This window comes from Patiria miniata, unplaced genomic scaffold (genome assembly GCF_015706575.1).
Source record: "Patiria miniata isolate m_02_andy unplaced genomic scaffold, ASM1570657v1 HiC_scaffold_9, whole genome shotgun sequence".
Taxonomy (NCBI): domain Eukaryota; kingdom Metazoa; phylum Echinodermata; class Asteroidea; order Valvatida; family Asterinidae; genus Patiria; species Patiria miniata.
Genome location: NW_024037076.1, coordinates 7,841,199 through 7,862,890, shown reverse-complemented (window position 1 = coordinate 7,862,890; position 21,692 = coordinate 7,841,199). Strand labels below are relative to the sequence as shown.

At 40.5% G+C, this 21,692-nt stretch overlaps 1 protein-coding gene across 2 annotated transcripts in view; it reads right to left on the bottom strand.

The window, feature by feature from the left end:
* Window positions 1–15,380, bottom strand: part of LOC119720237 (TBC1 domain family member 2B-like) — a 56,347-nt gene extending 40,967 nt beyond the window's left edge. For both annotated transcript variants that reach the window (XM_038189856.1, XM_038189857.1), the window contains exons 1-3: window positions 15,178–15,380; window positions 9,525–9,624; window positions 7,753–7,921 (exon numbers count right to left, since the gene is read on the bottom strand). In XM_038189856.1, coding sequence (XP_038045784.1) covers window positions 7,753–7,921; window positions 9,525–9,579 — 224 coding nt within the window. In that variant the 5' untranslated portion in view covers window positions 9,580–9,624; window positions 15,178–15,380. The remainder of the gene's footprint in view (window positions 1–7,752; window positions 7,922–9,524; window positions 9,625–15,177) is intronic.
* Window positions 15,381–21,692: the final 6,312 nt, after the last annotated feature.

Below are 21,692 nucleotides of genomic sequence, written 5' to 3'. Positions count from 1 at the left end.
GGTTTCCCTACCTACCCTATTCTGACAGCCCCTACCCTAATTCTTTATAGGAAAAATGAGAAAAAACACCCAAAACCATCGATTTCCACCTTTTACCCTTGACTGTACACAGACAACTACACCTCCGTATGATGGTACACAAACAAAATTTGCAAAAAAAAAAATTCCCTACCTACCTAACCTATTTTTGAATGCCATGTAATTGGAAGCAGAACTATTTTTTTTTTTTGGCCTTAACCGTAGTTCTACTAACTCTGAACGAACGCACGCTAGTCGATGATGGTTGGACTTCATTGTAGTCTAGTCTACTATTCAGGACCAGCCTACCGCAGCTGGTCGTGCTACGATTTATAGCTGGTTATCAATAGCAATATTCATAGCATTGTGCAGAGGGGACCAACTATCAACAAAAAATGAAAACTGTGCGTGCTAAATTTCATTTTCATTGCATACGTTTTCCATGTTAGTTTACGATTCTGACACTTTTGTCACCATTGTACAATGTTGAATCTTTTGCCTATTATTATGTAAGGTGTCCCAAACTACACACTAACTACATGTATTATTTGTGTAAATAAACAGAAACATCAAGTGTTGAAAAAATTGATGAGCTGATGTGCAACTGCCTTTTCTCACTGTCATTGAATGACATTAGTTTAACTAGTGTCGTTCATACTAGGTACAGTGTGTCACGAACCAACCGCTAGTTAACCTTTTGGTCCATGAACCTACACATAACCAACTACCAGACTACTTAGATGAACCTAACCACTAAGACAGTGCATGCATTTACAAATGTACATTTACATGTCATGTAGCCCTAACACCTTGCTCAACAATGATTCAGAAATAAATAAAGCTCAACAACAGACAATTTTGCATGACATATTTGACTATTAGGGACTATTAGAAATAGTGCAAGTACAAGATATATATTACGTGGCTCCAAAAAACTAGCTGGTAACATCATCAATTTGTGTGGCTACTTCACCAAACCCACATTTTCACATCTTAGCATCCTGATGTGAAATGCACATTGCCCATAGTGTGCCAGATGAAATAACCATGCAAAATGGGGATTTCAATACCAACCAACTGTTATTCAAGCCACATGTATCGTGTACGAGTACCGTTTCTAATTAATGGTCCCTATCATAAGGTATAAGTACCTGAGCAGCACGGATTTTCACCCGTTCATGTGGAAATTACAAATGTAGTTAACAGATAGCACAATGCAAACCACTGTGCCTTGTAAATACTACATAAAGCCAATGACACTGCACAGAAATTTGCTAACCTGCAAATGGCAGTTTGCAATAAGGTGTAATGATTTAACAAATAACCTAAACATTCTTGAAATTACCATTGCATCATTACATGAAGGACATTCTAGTGCTGCAGCCGAACTGCCGAACCGAACTAAAAATAGCCGAACTTGGCCTTCCGAACCGAACCCGAATCGAACCGAACCCAAATGTCGTTTCAGAAGAGTTCGGCAAGTATTTGTTGATAGCGCTAGGAATGCTTAAGCTTGCAAGGAAAGGGCAAAATCAACGCGCACGGATGATTGAATTTACCATGTTGAAAAGTCACCGCATTCATCTTCATTATTTGCGATGTTCTAGCTAGGTATACATGTACAATAGGATATCGGGGCCGATACACTTTGAAAACATCTTAAGCACCTCAGCACCACTGATCTCTATTACACAGACACCTGCAATTCTCTCAATGAAAAGTGTGCTCTGTTTGGACCAAACCATTTGCGTGAATGGTGAACTTTCCTCAGCACAATTTACCAGCATTTTAATTTTTTTCACCTGGTCAAAATTACAAATAATACTTTTTATGGAGTCAGAAACCTTTCCCTCATTCAGAATAAGTTCTTAATCATTGTCATATATTTTTTTTCGAAAAAAATTTAAACGAAAAACGATGTAATCTCCCAAAAGAGGGTGGAGCACCCCTTTACTAAATTAATGGATCCGTCCACAGAATGAGAATTTGGTAAAATTCGCGAATCGAAAAGTTAATTTATTTTTTACAGTAGCTATTTGTCAGCTTGTTGCTAAAAATATTTATGTTTTCAGGACCTGTTTGTTCTTAGAACAAAACTAATCAGCAATTATTGCCACGAAGCAAGGTTTTAGTGCTCAAGGTATGCTCGGACCATGGAGCTATCTCGGATGGAACTCGTCCGGAAAACAAATTGAAATCAGCACGTGTGGGAATTGGGAAACTAATTTTGATCATAGTTCGCCGGGCCGGGAAAGCCCGATGGCCGCGATAGGTACCGGTAACATGTACAATAAAGCAATTTACGATGTTCATTTCTCAACGTCATAAACTCAATTATTATGGTATTTTGCTTACACAACAAAAATGAGATTCCTTCTTCAACTTGTGTGGTATAGCATGTGGAAATTGCGGTGCCTATTTCTGTCAGACGTGCACAGTACACACGTGTTTGTTTGAACAGGGGAACGGCCTATATGCTTTTCATTGTAGTCCTATACATTGTACCATGGACATGTACATTATGTATGCACTTCCGAAGTCGAACCAAACCAAATTCGATGATAAAAAATATGATCGAACCGCAACCGAAGCGAACCGAACCGAACTTTGAGGATCAGTTGCAGCACTATGGCCGGCAATCCATTCAGTATCACTGTCCCACATGCTCAATATGCAGTAGTTATAGACATAATGCAATTTAGTTTTATTTCAGCACTAAATGTTCTGGAACTGGCAGAAAGAACGCCTAGAACATCTTTGTACATTGCAAAACATTGTACATACATGTACCGGTACTTTCCTAGCTTTAGAATATAATGTCTGTATTCCCAGCAGCTTGTTCTTTCCCAGTGCAAATACATCATCAATGGTAAATTTACTCTTTTTCTTGACTCCGTACAAAACACTCTCTTTAGTTAGCCATCATCTTGATTGGTCTTTTTCGGGGCCTTCTAATGGGCAAATTTCCTTTCAAAACCTTTTTGGTACTGTTATTTGTTATTAACAAATTCTCTGTGTTTCTTTTTATGAGGAGGGGGGACCCCACTCCACTCCTATTTTATGCCAGCAGTACATGTACATGTACATGTCAGATGACCAGGCATCGACCTTAATGCTAACCCGGCGTACAATGTCTAGTAAAAACTGCTGCGGGCTAGTAAATGGTGCTCTTTAAATTGCCCGCTGGGCTAGCAAAGAAATGAAGCCAGGTGCTAGCACCAGCTAGTACTTTGGGAAATGAGCACTACGCTTACTATTTTCGCGCCGGTACGCTAGGCCCTATATATTTTCCTGGCTAAGAAAAATCTCCTTCCGTTTGGTTTGTTTTTTAACGCTGCCCAGGCTATTTAGCACAGCAGCTTCAATCATTGCGCACAGGCCGTACGATGTTATGGCGCCGGCGATAGAAGCTGAAATAAACTGCGATCCGAAAGTGTGTGAGTAGGCATACGTATTCTCTATGAACACGTGGAGTTTTCATGCTGTGTAGTGTGCTTGTGCCAGGTTTGGACCACATCATTTGCGGTCAGGGGGTATGCTTTCGTAAGACCGATTCGCCTGTATTTCTTCCGCTTTAACATTACAAATAATCCTTTCTAGGAGTAAGAAATATTTTCCTGTTTCCAAATTAGTTCTTGAACGTCACCATTTGTTTTTCATAAAGTATTTATTGGAGAACAATGTAAAACTCTTTAAAAATGTAAAAAGATTGAAGCACCCCGAAGATATAAATGGATCTGTCTATAAAATTTTTAGAACTAGTTTCGAGAAGAAAAATTATGTTTTTGACATTTTACAACTAAAACTCTTTGTTGAAATTAGAAATCTGAGAAGATTGGAACTCAAAAAGGACCTGTTTGCTTTTATGACAACCACAATCAGCACTTATTGGCACAAAACCCTTCAGTGCTCTAGAAATGCCCAGACAAGACAGATCCCGGTGTGCATGTGTTGCTTTCCGAAGCACATGGGGAGAATTTTCTAGTTCACCAGCGATTCCCGATACGATGTCAGTATTTCTCAACGCTATTATCTATTATTACGGTATATTTTTGGTATAAAAAAATGACAATGCCTGCTTCAAATTGTGTTGTACCATGTGAAAACTGCAATCACTGATTTATAATTTCTGTCGGATGCCAGAACACATGCAATTTGTGTTTCATTTTAACGTTACAATTTGTCTTGCTGCCAATCTACCAATAGAGCTGGGGACAGATTTTTATTTACACAATTTTTCGGTAAATTAAGGGAAAAAAGTGTAAATTATATGCAAAAAGGGAGAGAAACCTTTCATAGTCAATCATAGTCATGATGTGGCAATAACTACTCTTTACCTGTGAGTTGCAATGTAATTTCACTTCGGTTTTCAGTGTACTTTGATTAAATTTACTTACACTGATTTCAAATTTGAATTCAATGTAAAATGTAGTTAAATAAATTTCAAACATTTTGTTCTACTCGTACTTTATATTGATAAACAAAAAATTAAACTTTTGACAAAACATAGAGAGAGGCTCGGAATAGGTTCATGTACATGTATAGTGCACACCAGAAACCATCCCTTTTCCAAAATAACATGAGGAAAAAAAATGGAGATCAAAATTGAAACATCAAAAGACAAAATGCGTACCTCAATATAAACATAAACCATACAAAAAGAAAAGAACGATCATTGTTTTATACTATAGTCCATCATTTGCAGCAATCCGAAAAGTAACTGGCGTAGTTATTGTTGAAAAACATACTTGGTTGAAAGATAGTAAGTGGACTAAACTCCCTGTGAAATTATTCTTTCTGGCACCGTAGGAAAATTTAAATTAGTAGTTTGTTTTGTTATTCAGCGAAGCGCGTGCAAGCATTGGCACGACGCACACGCACGCGCGGTTGCTATAATTCGTCGGATCAGTGCGCGACATCGCGTAAACTGCAATCGGCTCAGTGAGAACGTGTCTCGGACGCTGAATTCAGGCCCAATTCAAAACATGATTCAGCAACTTTTGATTTGAAATTGAGATCCTAGAATGCTGTTTTTCTCGGAATATACAGCTGAAGCTGAGCTGAAACTTCATCAGGATAGTTGTTCAGTATCCTTCATTAGATTTTGACACTTTTGTTGCTTCAAACGAACAAAATGCACAAATTACAAATGATGGACTATATCTTTAAACTAAGTGAGGTGCAACAAAGTTTCATTTATCAGACAGAAATGACAGCTCATCAGAAACATCCACCTCAGATCCTGAGCTTGATGATTATGATGACACATACATGTAATCATCTTAAAGATGATTATGACGACACACGTGATGAGGCAGAGCCATCAGCAAGTGATCCAGACTCTACAACCAGTGACAGTGATTTCTAAATTCTTGTTTCATTACTATTGCCGGTGTCTCCCTTTCGTAGTTTGAAAATCATTTTTTTAACGAGACTTGTTACAAAGTGGTCATTAAATGAGCCTTACATGTTACAATCTAAGATATCCAGTGGGCTGGTTAAAAATCCTGCGGGCTAGTAAAACTCTTGGTTAACTTGCCCGGTGGCTAGTTGAAAAAAAGCTTAAGGTCGAGGCCTGCAGATCACCACAATGGCACCATACCACTACCAGTCATCATCATCATCATCATCATCATCATAGTTCAGTAACAAAATCAAAAAGACACAAGCATCTATTTTAAGCTTTTATATTAGAAAAAGCATGATAAAACTGCCAATCCCATATCTCAAATGAAACAACGACCTAAATAAACAGACCCATGACCCATTTCCCTTCAATCATTTCCCCACACAAGATCCCAGGATCCTGTTGACAAGCACAGGAAAAATGTCTGACCCAAAGACAAAATATACCAGGGGATCAAGTTTTCTTCATGTGCAGTTTCTAAGGAAACCTACATGTACGTACATGTACATGTACATTGTATGTACAGTAGAGAGCAAATCTGTTACAAAACAAGGCAAAAAGAATACACACGTGCATAACTCACAGTGCATAAACCACAGAACTACATTTTGAACTTTCTTGTTATGCATACATCATGTGCATTTTGCAAATTACTTCTTGGTATATACACCATAGAATTGATTACGTCATATGCCGCAGAGGTCATGCGTTCCCAGGGTGATATTTTCACACAAACCTAGACTTGCGTAGCAATACGCACGGAGCCCAGTTTTGCACCATTTTTTTATCCATTGGAAAAGGAAAATAACGGAATCCATCACGTTCTGAGTGATAACTACAGTCAGCTAGGAAGCACGTTCCCATTTTCCGGTTTTATTCATTCTTAACCTTAACTCCCTAGGCATTTTTGCTAGGATGTAACCTGAATCCTGCAATATCCTCCGATTCCAAAGAGTTAAAACTCCGCATAACCTGAATCCCCCAAAATCCTCCAATTTGTGTTACTGGTGCCCACAGCCTGAATCCTTCAGAATCCTGCAGTGGGTTTCTGGCCAGTGTTGTGTGAGATCATTGACACAGAAAAATAGGTTTTTAATCAGCTTGGCACATAAACAATGCATAGTGACTTGAACTCCATTGATATGATAATGTGCATAGTACAAAGTGTACAAAGTATTGGTATGTATTGCAATAGTGACTGGACCTCCACTGAAAAGTTTGGTAAGTACTGGTAAGAAATAACCTGAATTCTTCAAAATCATCATGTATCACATTGGACCTAGTAACCTGGATCCTCCATTTTCCTGCAGGGACAAAAACTCCTTATGCCCTCAATCCTGCAAAATCCTCCGATGCATCAACTTCCAAGTGCCCTCAATCCTGCAAAATCCTCACTTTTGCAAAGAAGAATTTGGAGGATTTGGGATGGTTAAAAAATTTCGCCTAAAAAATGTTTACCTAAATCACTAATACAAGTCCTATGGTAAAAAAGGTGGAAGGGATATTGTTTGGAACGATCACTATTGGCACATAGGAATGTGACAACATTTGAGCATTGGATTGATTTGATTGTTAACCACTTGACAGGATTATTTTTGGCAATAAAAAACACTCTTTTATCAAGACAAAATATTTCAGCCAAATCTTAAAATTAAGCAAAACACCACAAATACTGACTCTTGTGAGTCATTTGTACAATATTTGTACAGTACTTGTTTTGCAACACCCTGAGGCCTCACCATGGAGCAATACTTGTGTTCAGTGGCCCAGTTCAAGTTCACACACGGGTGTGTACATACAAACAATGGGAACAACTGACATGTATAACACATCCACCCCCAGCGACTCGGAGAAATCTTGACGATTTAAGCTGTCACTCCACTCCCCCCTCCCCCCCCCCCCCCCCCCCCCCCCCCGACGCGAATATACGTACATTGCCACATGCTGTTTACAAGTCCTTCAGTGTTAACTGGTTAATATTCATTTCATGTACATGTACAAACATCGTGTGAGGATAGTTTATACGTGGGTAAAAAAATCTCAAGCAGCAAGGTGCGTGACAATGTGAATATACATGTACATGTACATGGACTTTGGGGGTGTAAAATGAATCTTATTCTTATCTTTTGAAATACAATCAAATTCTATTTAAAAATAAAAACATTGTTGGCCATGAAGCTGAAAGTCAAACCAAAAATATGCTGCATTTTAGCTGTTACAATGGTACATGTAGGTTTGAAGAAATTAACCCTACCATTATTGCCCATTGTACTGTTTCCTAGCTATCCATGGAGTACACACACTATAGACCCATCTCATCTACTTACGCAACAAGGATGTGGTTTTGATGGTCTGGTAGGATGGATATGCAGGCATCCCGTATGTCTACTGACCCTACAGTGTGACATAGCTCCATCTGGGATTTGTACAATCGCAACTGGCAGGACACTTCATCCAGCTGGAACCAGTATCGTTTCTTCTTCCATCGACCCAGAGCTTCAGAGAAACATTGAAGTACATATGTGTACGGTTACAAATCAAAATCCTGTTTCTCTTAACATTTACCCAAAATTCTTATTTCATGAATTATTATTCCACTATAAAATGTTCTGATTATTGCCCTAAAACAAAAGTCATGTCAATCAAGATTTGCAGGTTGTACAATTGAAAATCAGTAAGTACAAGGTTTTGTCAGTGCTGTGGTCAAGCACGAGTCCAGTCAAAAGAAACTTGCAAGTCCTTTCACAAGTCCAGTCACAGAGGATGAACAACAACAAGGGAATATTTTTGTCACAGTTTATTTACATGTACCTAATGTGCGACTTGACCAATACTTAATGAAATGTGATGGACTTGTGAGGACTTGTGCCAGACTTGACTTCTACAACACTAGGTTTTGTTGTAGAACCATGTATCGTGTTTGTGTGTGTTTGTGGTTCTGAAAAGCACATAAGATGCATTCCCCATGCTATTACAGTTTCACTTCCAAAAATAAATTTGTTTTTAAAATTGCTGTTTATTCTAGCAACATTAAAGTTATTCACTGAAGAATGACACATCTAACAAAAAAATCCACCAACATTTAGTTATTGAATTATTTCTTCACAAAATTGAATCGTAGCCAATTATTGAGTTCTTGCAGGGCAGGTTCATTTGTGCGCAAATAAAATTCCTTTTTCAGAGAGTTGCAGATGTCCAAAATGAGAATAAAGTAGTTTTGTTAAAGGGAGTATACAACATTTGCTTTTGCAGCAATTTCCAGAAAAAGACAGATTTGAGGGGTTTAATAGTAGTTTTTTGAACACCTCACCCACAGATTCTGTGTCTTGATTGGCCGAGAGCGAGTCACATGGTACTTTCTATTTTTACTATATTTCTGTGCACAGCCAAAAGTACTATACCCATACAAACCAAACTAGTATACATTAGCAACCAAAGTACTATTCCATGGAGCGGTATTTGTGTGCAAATGCATGCTGGTGTGCGCATTGAGGGTTGCGCACAGTGCGTGTTGCTCCCAAGAGCCAGGTGCTAGAGTTGGGTTCAAACATTTCGTGAAGGGGTGGTTGGGAAGAGAAAAATACATTTTCCACCAATTTCAAAGCAAAATCTGAGGGAGGTGATATAAAACAAATAGTGACTGCTTTATCTCGTGGTGCAGTACAACTAGCCTCCCTCGGTGATCCATGAAGCATCCTATTTTCCGTCTAACTGCCTCGGGAAAAAAGAATGTCCATGGATCACCTCGAGTGGCTAGTTTTACTACACAACTCGAAGCATTCAATATTTTGACTTGTTGCAAGTTTTGTGCTCGTAGATGCTGGAAAAACCCTAAAACAGGCTGTTTGAACCACTGCGATACAACTGGTTCATCTGAGAACCACACACAACTCACAAAAAAGGCAATGTACTGCAAAAGTTTTTCTAAATAAGGAGTTTTCCATACACCTCCACTTCCCCTCTGGAAATCCAATGTTCAATAATTGCCACAGGTGGATATTTCCACTATACCACTTGAAGCAGTCCACACCAAGAGCGTCTTTTTAGGCGGATATGTTCTTTTATTGTTATTATTATACTAGCTTTATATCATGCCTACCTCCTCCAGGTCGATGCTGCAGGTAGCCTGCATGGACTACCTTCTCCTCCTCCATGACTTCAAACGATCACTCAGGAGACACCATCAGAATGTCAAACACCTGCAAAGAAAGGCGATAACAACAGACATACTGTAGAGCCATTCTTGGTCACAGAACAATTTAGCCTCTACTCTCCGAGTGTCTTTTTAATTTAATTAGGCTATCAGGCAATATGCCATCACCCTCCACAACGAGTGTTTTAGTGGGTATGCCAACCCCCAATAAAATCATCAACTGTATGGTATTACCCAAATATTGTCCATGCCGATCTCAAATTCCAATGCAAGTTTCTCCTTTCTGAAAAATGTTTTACACCCTCAAAGTTTGATGTAAACACAATGCTTTTGAACACCACTTTTTGAGGCCACAATCTCTGCAGTCTGCAGGCATACATATTCCTGTAGTCTGAGTATCACCCCTTGTCCAACGAAGCCAATGCAAATTTATGCAACCCCACGTGCCAGCAAATCGAAGTTAACATGACATCATTTCATTTCGTAATCTTGCTTTCCACGACTGCTTTTCACGACAATGCACCAGACGAAAATGGAACCCACTAGCGGTGCTTGAAAGCAGTGTGGTACCCACATACATCGCGCACATTTTTTTCAATAATCATCACATTAACGTGATGTCTCACGTTTGGATTTCGATAACTCTCTGCACAATTTGAATTAAAAGCTGAATTTTTGGTGATGCAATGCTCACAACAGCAACTTTGCGAGGCAGAAGTTTCGGGGATTATTGAAGAAACTGTAGTGAGTAAGAAGATTGCAAATTTGACTCTCACTGGTTTTATTATATGCAGCACAAACTTTTGCACGATATGGATACCTTTAAGTTTTGGGACTCTCATACGCAGTATTGAGAGTCCCAAATTTTCGGACTAGTCCAAATGTTTAAAAAAGCGATCCGTAGAGTCCTAGTTACTCGGACTATCGCGAGGGTATGCACAAAATGCATACCGTGTACATGTCACCAAAGTATGCCAAATCGGTGGAGCGTTAGTACGAAGGGTACCGTAGTTCAACACTCCACTAAGTAGAGTATTAATGACCACACTCTAAAAAGTCTCACGCCGTAGTTATGTCTCCAGCGTTACATGTGAATTCCTGATGAGCTTGTTAAGCTGGAGTTACTCAAGCTAAGGTAACTCCAGCTCTTTGGTGTCAAGTGGCGCTTTCCCACGGAGGAAGTCGGTAGCATAAAATGGTACGACAGTAGAGCGCGTAATGAATATGCATGACTATGACGTCACTAGAAGCTCATGAGTAATATATCACGCACGGTACTGATAGATATACATGTAGATGCACACTGTATGTGCTGCATCCCACTTAACGATGATATCACATTTAACAAGTCCTCTTTCTACTGTCGCGCCGCCACCCTCTAGTGTCGTCCCACTTACCGATGATATCACATTTAACAAGTCCTCTTTCTACTGTCGCGCCGCAACCCTCTACTGTTGCCCCACTTACCGATGATCATCAAGTGGGGCGACACGAGAGGGTGGTGGCGCGACAGTAGAAAGAGGACTTGTTAAATGTGATATCATCAGTAAGTGGGACGACACTAGAGGGTGGCGGCACGACAGTAGAAAGAGGACTTGTTAAATGTGATATCATCGGTAAGTGGGACGACACTAGAGGGTGGCGGCTCGACAGTAGAAAGAGGACTTGTTAAATGTGATATCATCAGTAAGTGGGACGACACTAGAGGGTGGCGGCACGACAGTAGAAAGAGGACTTGTTAAATGTGATATCATATAAGGGCTGGAGCGAATTTTTCTCGTAACTTGTAGTATTTGCAAAAAAATTTGGAAAATGTTCAATTTTGTCCCCGTTACACACTAATTGCAACTGCAACTCACCCCAAACTTGCCTGGAATAACCATTACACAGGTCCTTGAAGTAAAAAACGATCCACGATGAAGATTCAGCCTACAATTGCAGTGAAAACAGGAGGAATAACCGCTAACTTGACAACCTTGCTGGATTGGCCAGGACCGCAATTGGTTTGTGCACAAAAAAAATTGTGTACAATGAATGGCGGTCGATTAACAGGCACAGAGAGAGCGATCGCTGTCAACATTGATCTCCATATACACAGACTGGATAGGACATCGCGTACGAACGTGCGTCCGTTGCTATGCGCGCGCGTTTTTTGAAAAGGGTAAAGAACACAAAATTCACATTCGAATTGTGTACACTTTCGGACGGAGGATTAAAAAATGAAGTTGGGTTTTCTTCGGTTTCTTTGTCATTTTTGAAAGAATAAGAGAAACAGAGATCTAAATTGATCAAAATCGATGAGGAGTATAGTCAAGGTGTGCGCAGCATTAGATTGCTGGAGTCGGGAAGTAAGGAGCGTTGAAGAATAGGACAATTATTCGCAAGTAAGTTGCTTTTTAACGAGGCCTATACAACATGGCATGGAGGAATATGAACATAGCAAATTATAATATCGTTAGTGTTGTCGCTCTGAGTTTGAGGGGATGGAGGCCTGTGTGGTAGCTAGCGAGATATTCTGTTCAAATTCCATGCGATCTGAGACCTGTCATGCTGGTCGCCGTCCATGTTTTTTTAAGACATAGGCCTAAACGTGCATGACTGACCGACAATGGCAATGAACAAAAGTTGACTTGTTTAAAATAGTTTATTCGAATAACCTTTATAACTTTTATATGCAAAATCTGATTGAATTATGTCTGCCTTGGCTTTAGCTCTACTGAGTGGAGCGCTGGAACTTCGGTACCCTCCGTAAAAGCTTGTACGGAGGGTACCGAAGTTCCAGCGCTCCACTCAGTAGAGCTACCTTGGCTTAATGCCTACCGAAATGTTTCTATTATTTTTCTTTATAAAGAGAAACCGAGGCGATGGTTTATGCTAACTTACTGCACAACTGGCCGATTGACCTTCATATCAAACAAAGAACTTCAACAAAGCCATATAGCAAAAACCACCAGCTGCAGGACCGAGCCGGACGAAAATGGAGAACTTCACGGAGGGATGGAATCGACTGTATCATCCACTGAATGGAACATGCGATGTGATAGGCATCTGAGCGTTTGACTTAATCAATTTTTACGATGTGGAACTGTTAACATTGATTGCTTTTGGTTTTGGAAAGAAGTTGTGGAGTTCAACGCAAGTATTTTTATGAGCTCCCAAGATGACTGTCACATTATTGACAGTTTGTATGGTGAAGAAAGCAATGAGTACTTTTACGGTTTGAAATTATGTTGTGTACGCCGTTATATAAGATTACTAGCTATAGCCATATACACCGTCATATTCGCTCACAAAACGATTCACGTTACACTTACAAGTAATTATATTTATTTTCAGAAGTATAGCTAAACATTGAATTATAAACAAGACCGTGCATAGCTTGAATTATTCTTTGACAAAATTAGTAAAGTAGTATTTTGGTTTGTGATTCATCTCCTTTCACACAATATCACAAGAGATGAACGATGTCATTCCCTGATCAATCTAGGGACGGGAAGAAGTTTTTACTGATTACCTTGTTAAATTAAGGTTTGTTTACCTTTTAAATTGTAATTGGTGTATGTTCAGGTTTTTTAATAAATATATCAATCATTTGAATGAATCTCCATACAATTTCTCGTGTGCGTGTTCAGTTAAAAAAATATGATGTCATTTTAGCATATTATTAATACAATTATTCGTTTCGTTGATTGAATAATTCAGTGTGCTCTCATGACCAATGTGCCAAAAATGAAATGGCAATTTACTTACAATCATTTTTGGGAGGAGGAGGGATTAAAAAAAAAATAAGGGAAAAGGAAAGGGGGGGTTCTTGAATTTCGAAAATGCATAATAAGAAAGTGTATATCAAGAAAGTGTGGAAAAGCTGTTTGGAGGGATTGAGGGTAACTCTTCATCGTTCAGTTATTCTTTTTTAAAGATTGTTTTCGCTTGAACTCCCTTCTGTAAGAAAAATTTCACTCAATAATCCATTTTCCAAAGTAAACAAAGTGAAAGCACAATGCGCGTTTGCGCGTTTACCCGTCTGACAGTAAACGCGCCGCCATTGTTCGGACGCGCATTCGTGCACGTTCGTACGCGATGTCCTATCCAGTCTGTGTATATGGAGATCAATGGCTGTCAACTACTTGTTTTTGCCGGCTGCGCTGGCTGTTGGCGCATGACGTCACGCGGAAGCGTAACACCCGATGACTGTTTCATGCACTATTGGTTGCGGTTCCAGTACCAAAGCTGTGATGCGAGTGGTAAACCTCATATTAGTGCATGAAACAGTCATCGGGTGTTACGCTTCCGCGTGACGTCATGCGCCAACAGCCAGCGCAGCCGGCAAAAACGAGTAGTTGACAGCGATCGCTCTCTCTGTGCTTGTTAATCGACCGCCATTCATTGTACACAATTTTTTTTTGGCACAAACCAATTGCGGTCCTGGCCATGCCTGAAAGTAGACCCGTGAACGTGGCGTTGTATACAATGCCACGTTCTTGTTTCATTTCGAACCTGGCGAAATCGATCCGACATACATAATTCCGTATGGGTGTTGAGTACTCACCTAGAAATCTAATTTTGCCCGTCCGATTGTTTAGGCTGTGTAATTTCGACGAAATTTGCCCATCAGTAAAGACCCATACGAACGTGTAGAAATTAGATTTTAACCTGACCCTGACAAATAACCCCAGACGCGTCTGAGTCGCTTGGACAGATTGACGGCTGTTTCATGTCGCAACCCCGACAAAAAAAACCCGCAGACGATTGGCTGCTCGGCTCATCTCGTGTACAGTACGTGTGTGCACACACACGTACACGCGGGCGCACGTGCGACCGCGTGCGGTGCGGTGAGAGAGGAAAGGACTTGAAACTTGTCTAAAACGATGTCTGTTTTAGCTGCGACAGTAAACAGCCGTCGAATCATACGAAAATAAAACGCAATGCGCATGTGTCAGTTGGGAGAAAATGGCAGCTAGCAGTAGCGGACGGACTTCATGAACCGGGGCCAGAATTTTCCTCAATTTTCGTCAAATGCAAGTTTTGACGTACAAATAGAATTCAAGACAGCTTCATATGTGAGTACTTATTACATGGGCAAAATAACGTCCAGTGTGTGAAACGGAGGGAGTCAGAGGGACACGTTCGCCAGGTTCGAAAATAGACAACAGCGTGGCGTAGTTTACAAGCCACGTTCACGGGTCTAGCCTGAAAGGTTGTCAGGCTAGCGGTTATTCCTCCTGTTTTCACTGCAATTGTAGGCTGAATCTTCATCGTGGATCGTTTTTTACTTCAAGGACCTGTGTAATGGTTATTCCAGGCAAGTTTGGGGTGAGTTGCAGTTGCAATTAGTGTGTAACGGGGACAAAATTGAACATTTTCCAATTTTTTTTGCAAATACTACAAGTTACGAGAAAAATTCGCTCCAGCCCTTCTAGACAACCCAATGATAAAACTCAGGGCTGGGTAACTCCAGCTACTGTCGTATCATTTTATGCTACCGAGGAAGTCCCATGTTTCTTGCTCTTTGGCTTTGCCACTGCTCAATCATTTCCGGTAGCAATTTACAAATACAATTCATGTCATTTGCCACAACAGCTTCAGAATTAGGCCCTACCTTTGCACTCTTTGTTGGCACTTTGATAATTGGCAATCTAGCGATGTTCACCGCGAAAGTCGGAGAGTCGAAGCCACATCAAATGCAGATTACTGTTGCTTGTTGTACTAGGCCTACTGGAAAATAAATTAACAAGAAGTTTCAGTTGTTGTACCACTGCACTACGTACGTACTTGCAGTACGCAGGGTGACCGTAAGGTCATGACCAAATTCTGCTAAATGCACTTCAAAAATCTGTCAGATTTATCAAAAATCTGCCAAATTCCCATGAATTACTCGAAATACACTATAAACATTTAAAATCACAAACAGATGTTGTAATATTACTTTAATTTAAAGGTTCAAACTATATTATAAGCAATATGTAATCATATAAAGGTTGCGTACATTTCAGTCAAAACGAGGTTGCGTCACAACGAAATCCAATTCCAAGTGAACCTCAGCACATAGACAAGGCAACCTGTCCTATTTTGCAAGGATTTGTTTGAAAAGGTTGAAGCTTTTTGAAACAAATCTATCTTTTTTTCAAATTTGCTATTTTTTTCGGTCAAATAACCATTTTTGCCGAATTCTGCCAGAAATCTGCCAAAAAAATCCATTCTGTCAAATTAACAACACAATCTGTCAAAGTTAGCCGAAAATCGGCTAAAACGGTCACTATGGCAGTATATACTGCAGGAGCCATGGTACGTAGCACACATGCGGCAGCAACATGACGCGGGCAATGTTGAACAGAGCCGAATGTGGGATAGTCTGGTAGACGGATTTATCATCGTGGCATACCATCATCATCATCTAGGCGCTTGCGTCAAGTGGATCTGACATCGCGCACTCTGTAAGTGTTCTCCACTGTTCTCTGTCTGATGCCACGTGCCACGTGCATCGATCCTTGATGTTGACCCCCGTGGTTGTCAGGTCCTTGTTTACTCTCTTCAGCCACGTGGTTCGTTAATGTCCCCCTCTTGGTAGCTTGTTCTTGCGGATTTCCTCTAGAAGTGCTTGCTTGGCAGGAGCTTCCTCGGGTAGTCTCAGGAGATGGCCTGTCCACCTAAGACGTCTTCGGGTAATGGCAGTACTCCAAGGGATCTCGTTGGTTCTCCTGTACAGTTCTTTATTGGTGATCTTCTTGGGCCATTTTATATTAAGGATTGAACACAAGAGTCTTCTGTGAAATGCATCAATGTTCTCCTCTAGTGACTTAGTCAATGTCCATAGTTCGCTGTTGTATAGGAATACAGATGCTATGAAGGCGCGGAATGTTTTGAGTTTCGTGTTGTTTGAGATTGCATCAGTGTTGAAGACATTCCTGAATTTGTTGAAAGATACCATCGAAAGTATTTTCCTCCTGGTAATATCTTGCTCAGTGTCGAGAAAAGATCCCAAGTATTTGCATTTCTTCCAGGGTGTCGAGCAGTACGCGCCCATCACTACCTGCTCCCTCAAGGTTGGAAATAAAATAAGCACTGGGGAACGAGGTTGTTGATCTCCAAATGGAGATCGATGGTGGCAGGCATTGATCTCCATTAGTAATGGAGATCAATGGTGGCAGGCCACTTTTCCCACAGCGCATCGGTTGGTATGGTGGCGCTGTCACAAATTGTGGAAATGGCTCAGTTGTGGTTATGGGTGCAACCCTGCAATAAAATTCCCGTAGACACTAGTGCTAAATGCCCATACTTCAAAATTCTTGTAAAAATACTCAGAACTCTCACAGGTATTTTATAAGCTGCACAGAAAATGATAATCAACATGTTATCTTTCATTTTCTGTTCATTTTTTTGGGGTGGGTTGAGCATTGACTTTTCGAGAAAGATGACCCCTATTTTTTTCAAAAATAGCCATCTTGAAAAACGATCCCTCAGAGGCGAACAAAATCAAAGTCCCAGTTTTGTTACAGTAATTACCATAAGTACATCCTCTAGGTCTACTGTACAGTATAGAATACAAATACATGTATTACAACACACACTCCGTTGTGATGGTTATAACGTTACCAAAAAAAGCGGTACATGGATAAAAAATTGTAGTGTCTTCGCATAAAAAGTTTCGATATAACTGAAACAAAGTGTCATATTTATATTACTACTTGTGATGGGAAATGTTTTAGCAGATAATAGTTTAAATGGACACTAGATCCTGGAACAGCCCAATTGGGCTACAAAACGCGCTTTGAACGAGCTGATGATAATCGGAAATAACTTTTAAAAGTAGGATATAAACATCCACACAACTATCCTTTCAAAACTGGGCGTTTTTGTGTTATTCCTGTATTATGCGTGCGAGGTCCACTTTCATTCGTACTCAAGTGTTCGCCTTTTGCGGACGTTGAAGAAACCACAATTTTTTGCATTGGTGATTGGTCACCGCGCGCTGTTAATTCCCGAGACACACAACGTGTATAGCGTACATGAGAACGACACGAAAAACGTATTCGTACTCAGTGGCGTCGCCAAGGGGGGGGGGGGGGGGGGGGGGGGGCCCCCCCCCCCCCCCCTGGAAAACCTAGTGCCCCCCGAGTGCCCCCCCCCCCCCCCCATCTGAGATTTGGGTTGGTAAAAAAATATATATATATTTTGTTATATTCAACTCCCATCATCTGAGTTGGTTAAATAGCAAAGATATCTTCAGATCGAATTTAGCATCAAATGTGGCACCATTTTGCATCTAGCCCATCCTCCGTATGCGAAAATTTTCCAAAGGGGAGGGGGGCACCCCCTCCCCTTAGACCCCTCCCCCAGGACGGCGATCCGTATCCACCTAAGTGCCCCCCCCCCATCAAATGCTGGTGCCCCCCCCCCCCCGACTGAAAAGTCTGGTGACGCCACTGTTCGTACTCCGTCATGTCCGATGTAAAACAAGCTGGTTTTTTCGTCTTTTCTCGGGAACGGTAAGCGTAATTTTTATTCCTAGGAGGGTTAGGGGCAATGTCATGAATAATTCATGTTTATCCATTTGAACGGACAATGACATCAACAGCATTGTTGTTAGTTACTCAACTAGTTACAATACATTAAAGCATTTTAAAGAACGGTTGTCGTCGAGCTACCACACAGTAGCCTAGTGGATAGCGTCGAGATGAGCTATGGATACAAAGATCCCTGGTTCGAATCCACGTCGTCGCTGCTCATTTTCATCAGCTATTTTTCTTCTCCAAATTTATCACTGAGATAATTTTAAATTAAGGGGAAAATAGAACGAGAACCTAAGTCTTGCAATGATTCAAAGGAAAAACTGAATTATTCATGACATTGCCCTAACCCTCCTAGGAAAAAAAATTACGCGAACGGTAAGACATTATAGGTTGGTTTCCTTTCAACCAGATGTTTGAAATAGGCTAAGTAAACAATCCAAAACATAACATTTTCGGGGATTTCAGGACCTAGTGCCCCTTTAACACAATGACCACTAATTCTCGGCCATACAGGGTTGCCTCACACGTGCGCTGCCAATTACAGCCCATCGTCCCAGGGATTATCGGCCCCGCTACAAAATACAATGATTGCTGCCAGACCACTAATGTCACTATATCCATTCCAGCCACCTGAGCCAATTACAGTCCCATTGTCCAAAGGATTATGAAAAAACACGAAACCCAAATGCCGGGACTATTGTTTTAGTGAATTTCTGCATGTAGCACTTTCAAAATCTAGGAAATGAAAGCCCAATTCATTTCGTTTCTTTTATACAAGAATCATTCAAATCACTTATGTACTTTTCAATTCAAGTTACAGAATTTTAAACACAGCCACCGTTTTAAAGTTCTGTCCACGAGTCACACAAAAGGTGTGCGTTCTTCCAGCAAAACAAAACAATTCACACACATTCCTATGTTATTTATTCATTGCGTCGGGGTGATGTAAACCAACTTAAATTTTGCCCTTCACCGACGTATATACACTGTATATAGTATACAGTGAGTACACAGTGTATATACGTCGGTGAAGGGCAAAACCTTATAATATTTTCAGTTGATTACCTACTATGATCTAGCTACCCGGCACGATGACGTTAGAAATATGAACTAAAACGCATTAGTAAAACCCTTTTAAAATGCATTCATTTACAAATGCTACATTAAAAAGAAAGGTTTTTTACATTTAAAAGAGACAAGTTTATGTTCACTACGTAGCAGCCATGGCAAAGCATTGCAATAGCTTAGGGGCTGCCAATTCAAAAGACCCTGTCACCGATGGGCAAAATTTTGCCGCTCATAGGATAATCCAAAAAGGGTCCGTTGCTCGCTGGACCGGAGATGTACCAGTAACGAGATCCTGCAAGATATATTTCTTGGAGAAAAACCGTGAATACCTTTGAATGTTAATAAAAATGATTTTAAAATTAATGCTGAAACCAGTAACCAGTGCAGTTGACGTAATATTGGTGTTATGTGTTCGAACCTTTATGTGTTGGCAATTATTACGTACATGTACGTTTACGGCCTGGATGCTCACTTTTGTCATGCCAAAACTGTTTGCCAAACTACGTCCGCAATGATTACACATCGTTGTATAAAAAATCATGTCGATCCAGTGCTTCGCTCGTAACCCCGCCCTGCAAACAGGACCGTGGTCTGATGAATTCACGCTCAGATTGGTTGGATTTTGCGAGACCTGTGACCTGCGCGTCATCACGGTCATGCCTCTGCAAGGTTCGAAACGGCCGTTAAGACTGATTCATCACTCTTTTATTCCAGTTTAGAGAGGTCTGGGTTTTTTTGAGAAGCGTAATAATGTAGGAAATTCTGTAAAACTTATTTGTGTTGAAAATTTACAATTCCCGTCACTTACTCAGGCTCCGCTTCGAATCACGAACGGTTGGATTGCATTATGCGACGCTCAAAGTTTTGTCCACATGGTCCGCAATTAAACATAAATCACATCCGGTATGGAACGTGTGTATTTCCATGGGAAGTTTTCGGATAGCATTTGCGCACATTGTCTAACTGCGGTCTTGAACAGCTGCAGCCAGATGCTTGCACTGTGAATCAAGAACACACATCGATTTCGCCGTTAGAAATGCAGTGATATGTTGTAAGATTTGAACTTGACAGTGCATGAGTGAATATAATGCCTCGGAGCGGGTATTCGCAAGAAATTTCTTCCCGTGAGTACGTTCTTTACATAAGTTTACATATGATATGATGATATGATATGATAATTTATTGTCCACAATAAGCATGCGGAAATTTGCTTTCCACCAGCAGTACAAATTGAAAACAGAGAGAGAGTACATACAGATACTAACACATTTGCAATGATGTCCATTTCTAAATATATCAAAAAAACACTTATTTGAACTTAATATGACTAACAAAAACTTAATTAACAATATGAGTAACCAATAGAAGTGAATTAATACCATTATCATTTAATCTATATATTATACTATACTATACTATAACCATAACAATATACACGAAATAATTCTAATTCTATGACTGACTGCATGCGGCTTTATAAGATAGCAGTTACAAAGGGTATGGAGAAATGTTTATAACCAAGGGTTGTGTTATCTCTTGACAAGTTGGTTGAACATGTGGATGGAGTTTGGTACAAATGACTGACGGAAGCGTGCTCGCTTCGTGCTCGTGGCACACGCAACCTGATGCCAGAACGATTGAATGTGTTGAGTGCATGACTTTGATCACCCATGATTTTGTAGTATAAGCTGATTTTTGTAGCTGTTCATAATTTCATTTATTATCCTGCTCCAAGTATGCCTTTGTGACAAATTCTTTCAGTCATAGGCCCGACAAATATAACTCCAGCGCATATACTCATCGGGAATTCGACGTAATTAACACTGGAGTGCAAACTATGTTGTATCCGTACGTTCAAAATAGCAGAGTCCCTAACGCCAAACAGACTCTTCTGAGTCTTCAAAAACTTTTCCGGAAAGCACAAGAAGAAAATCCAATTGTAATTTTTATTGGTAAGATTTGTTAACAACGGGAGCTCAACTCCCTGTGGTTTGTGTTTCAAAACGTATAACAGCTATAGCATTTACGTCCATATACATCAAGCCCCCCCCCCCCGAAAAAAACACTTTTTTTTAGTGAAGTCTCAATAAAGGCAGGCACTGCGTACACCACCATAATCTTTTCCACCAAAACAAATTGGTAAAATTGGTCAGAAATTACCTCACATCGCACCACAGAGCATCTAGAATCCCAAAAGAATTCGGGGCCCTTGCATGAGCGGGCCCCGAACCCCACGCCGTATACCCCGTAACCCCACCCCACTTTTTGGGAACCACATTTTTGCCCCCCTCGCCCCCCCCCCCCCCCCCGATCCGCCCTTGATATACATGCAGGTATAGGCCTTTATCATGCATCAGTCCAAAAACGAAAAAGGCAAGCCGCAGTTCATTTACTTTCAGTGCCCCCTTGAAAACATGCCCCCAGGTGCCCCTCCAGACGTTTCACCCCAATTACGCCCCTGGTCACACACCAAATTTCTATGTCTCTGATGGAAATTCCACATAAAAGAATTAGAAAATAAAATTTCAAAAAATAT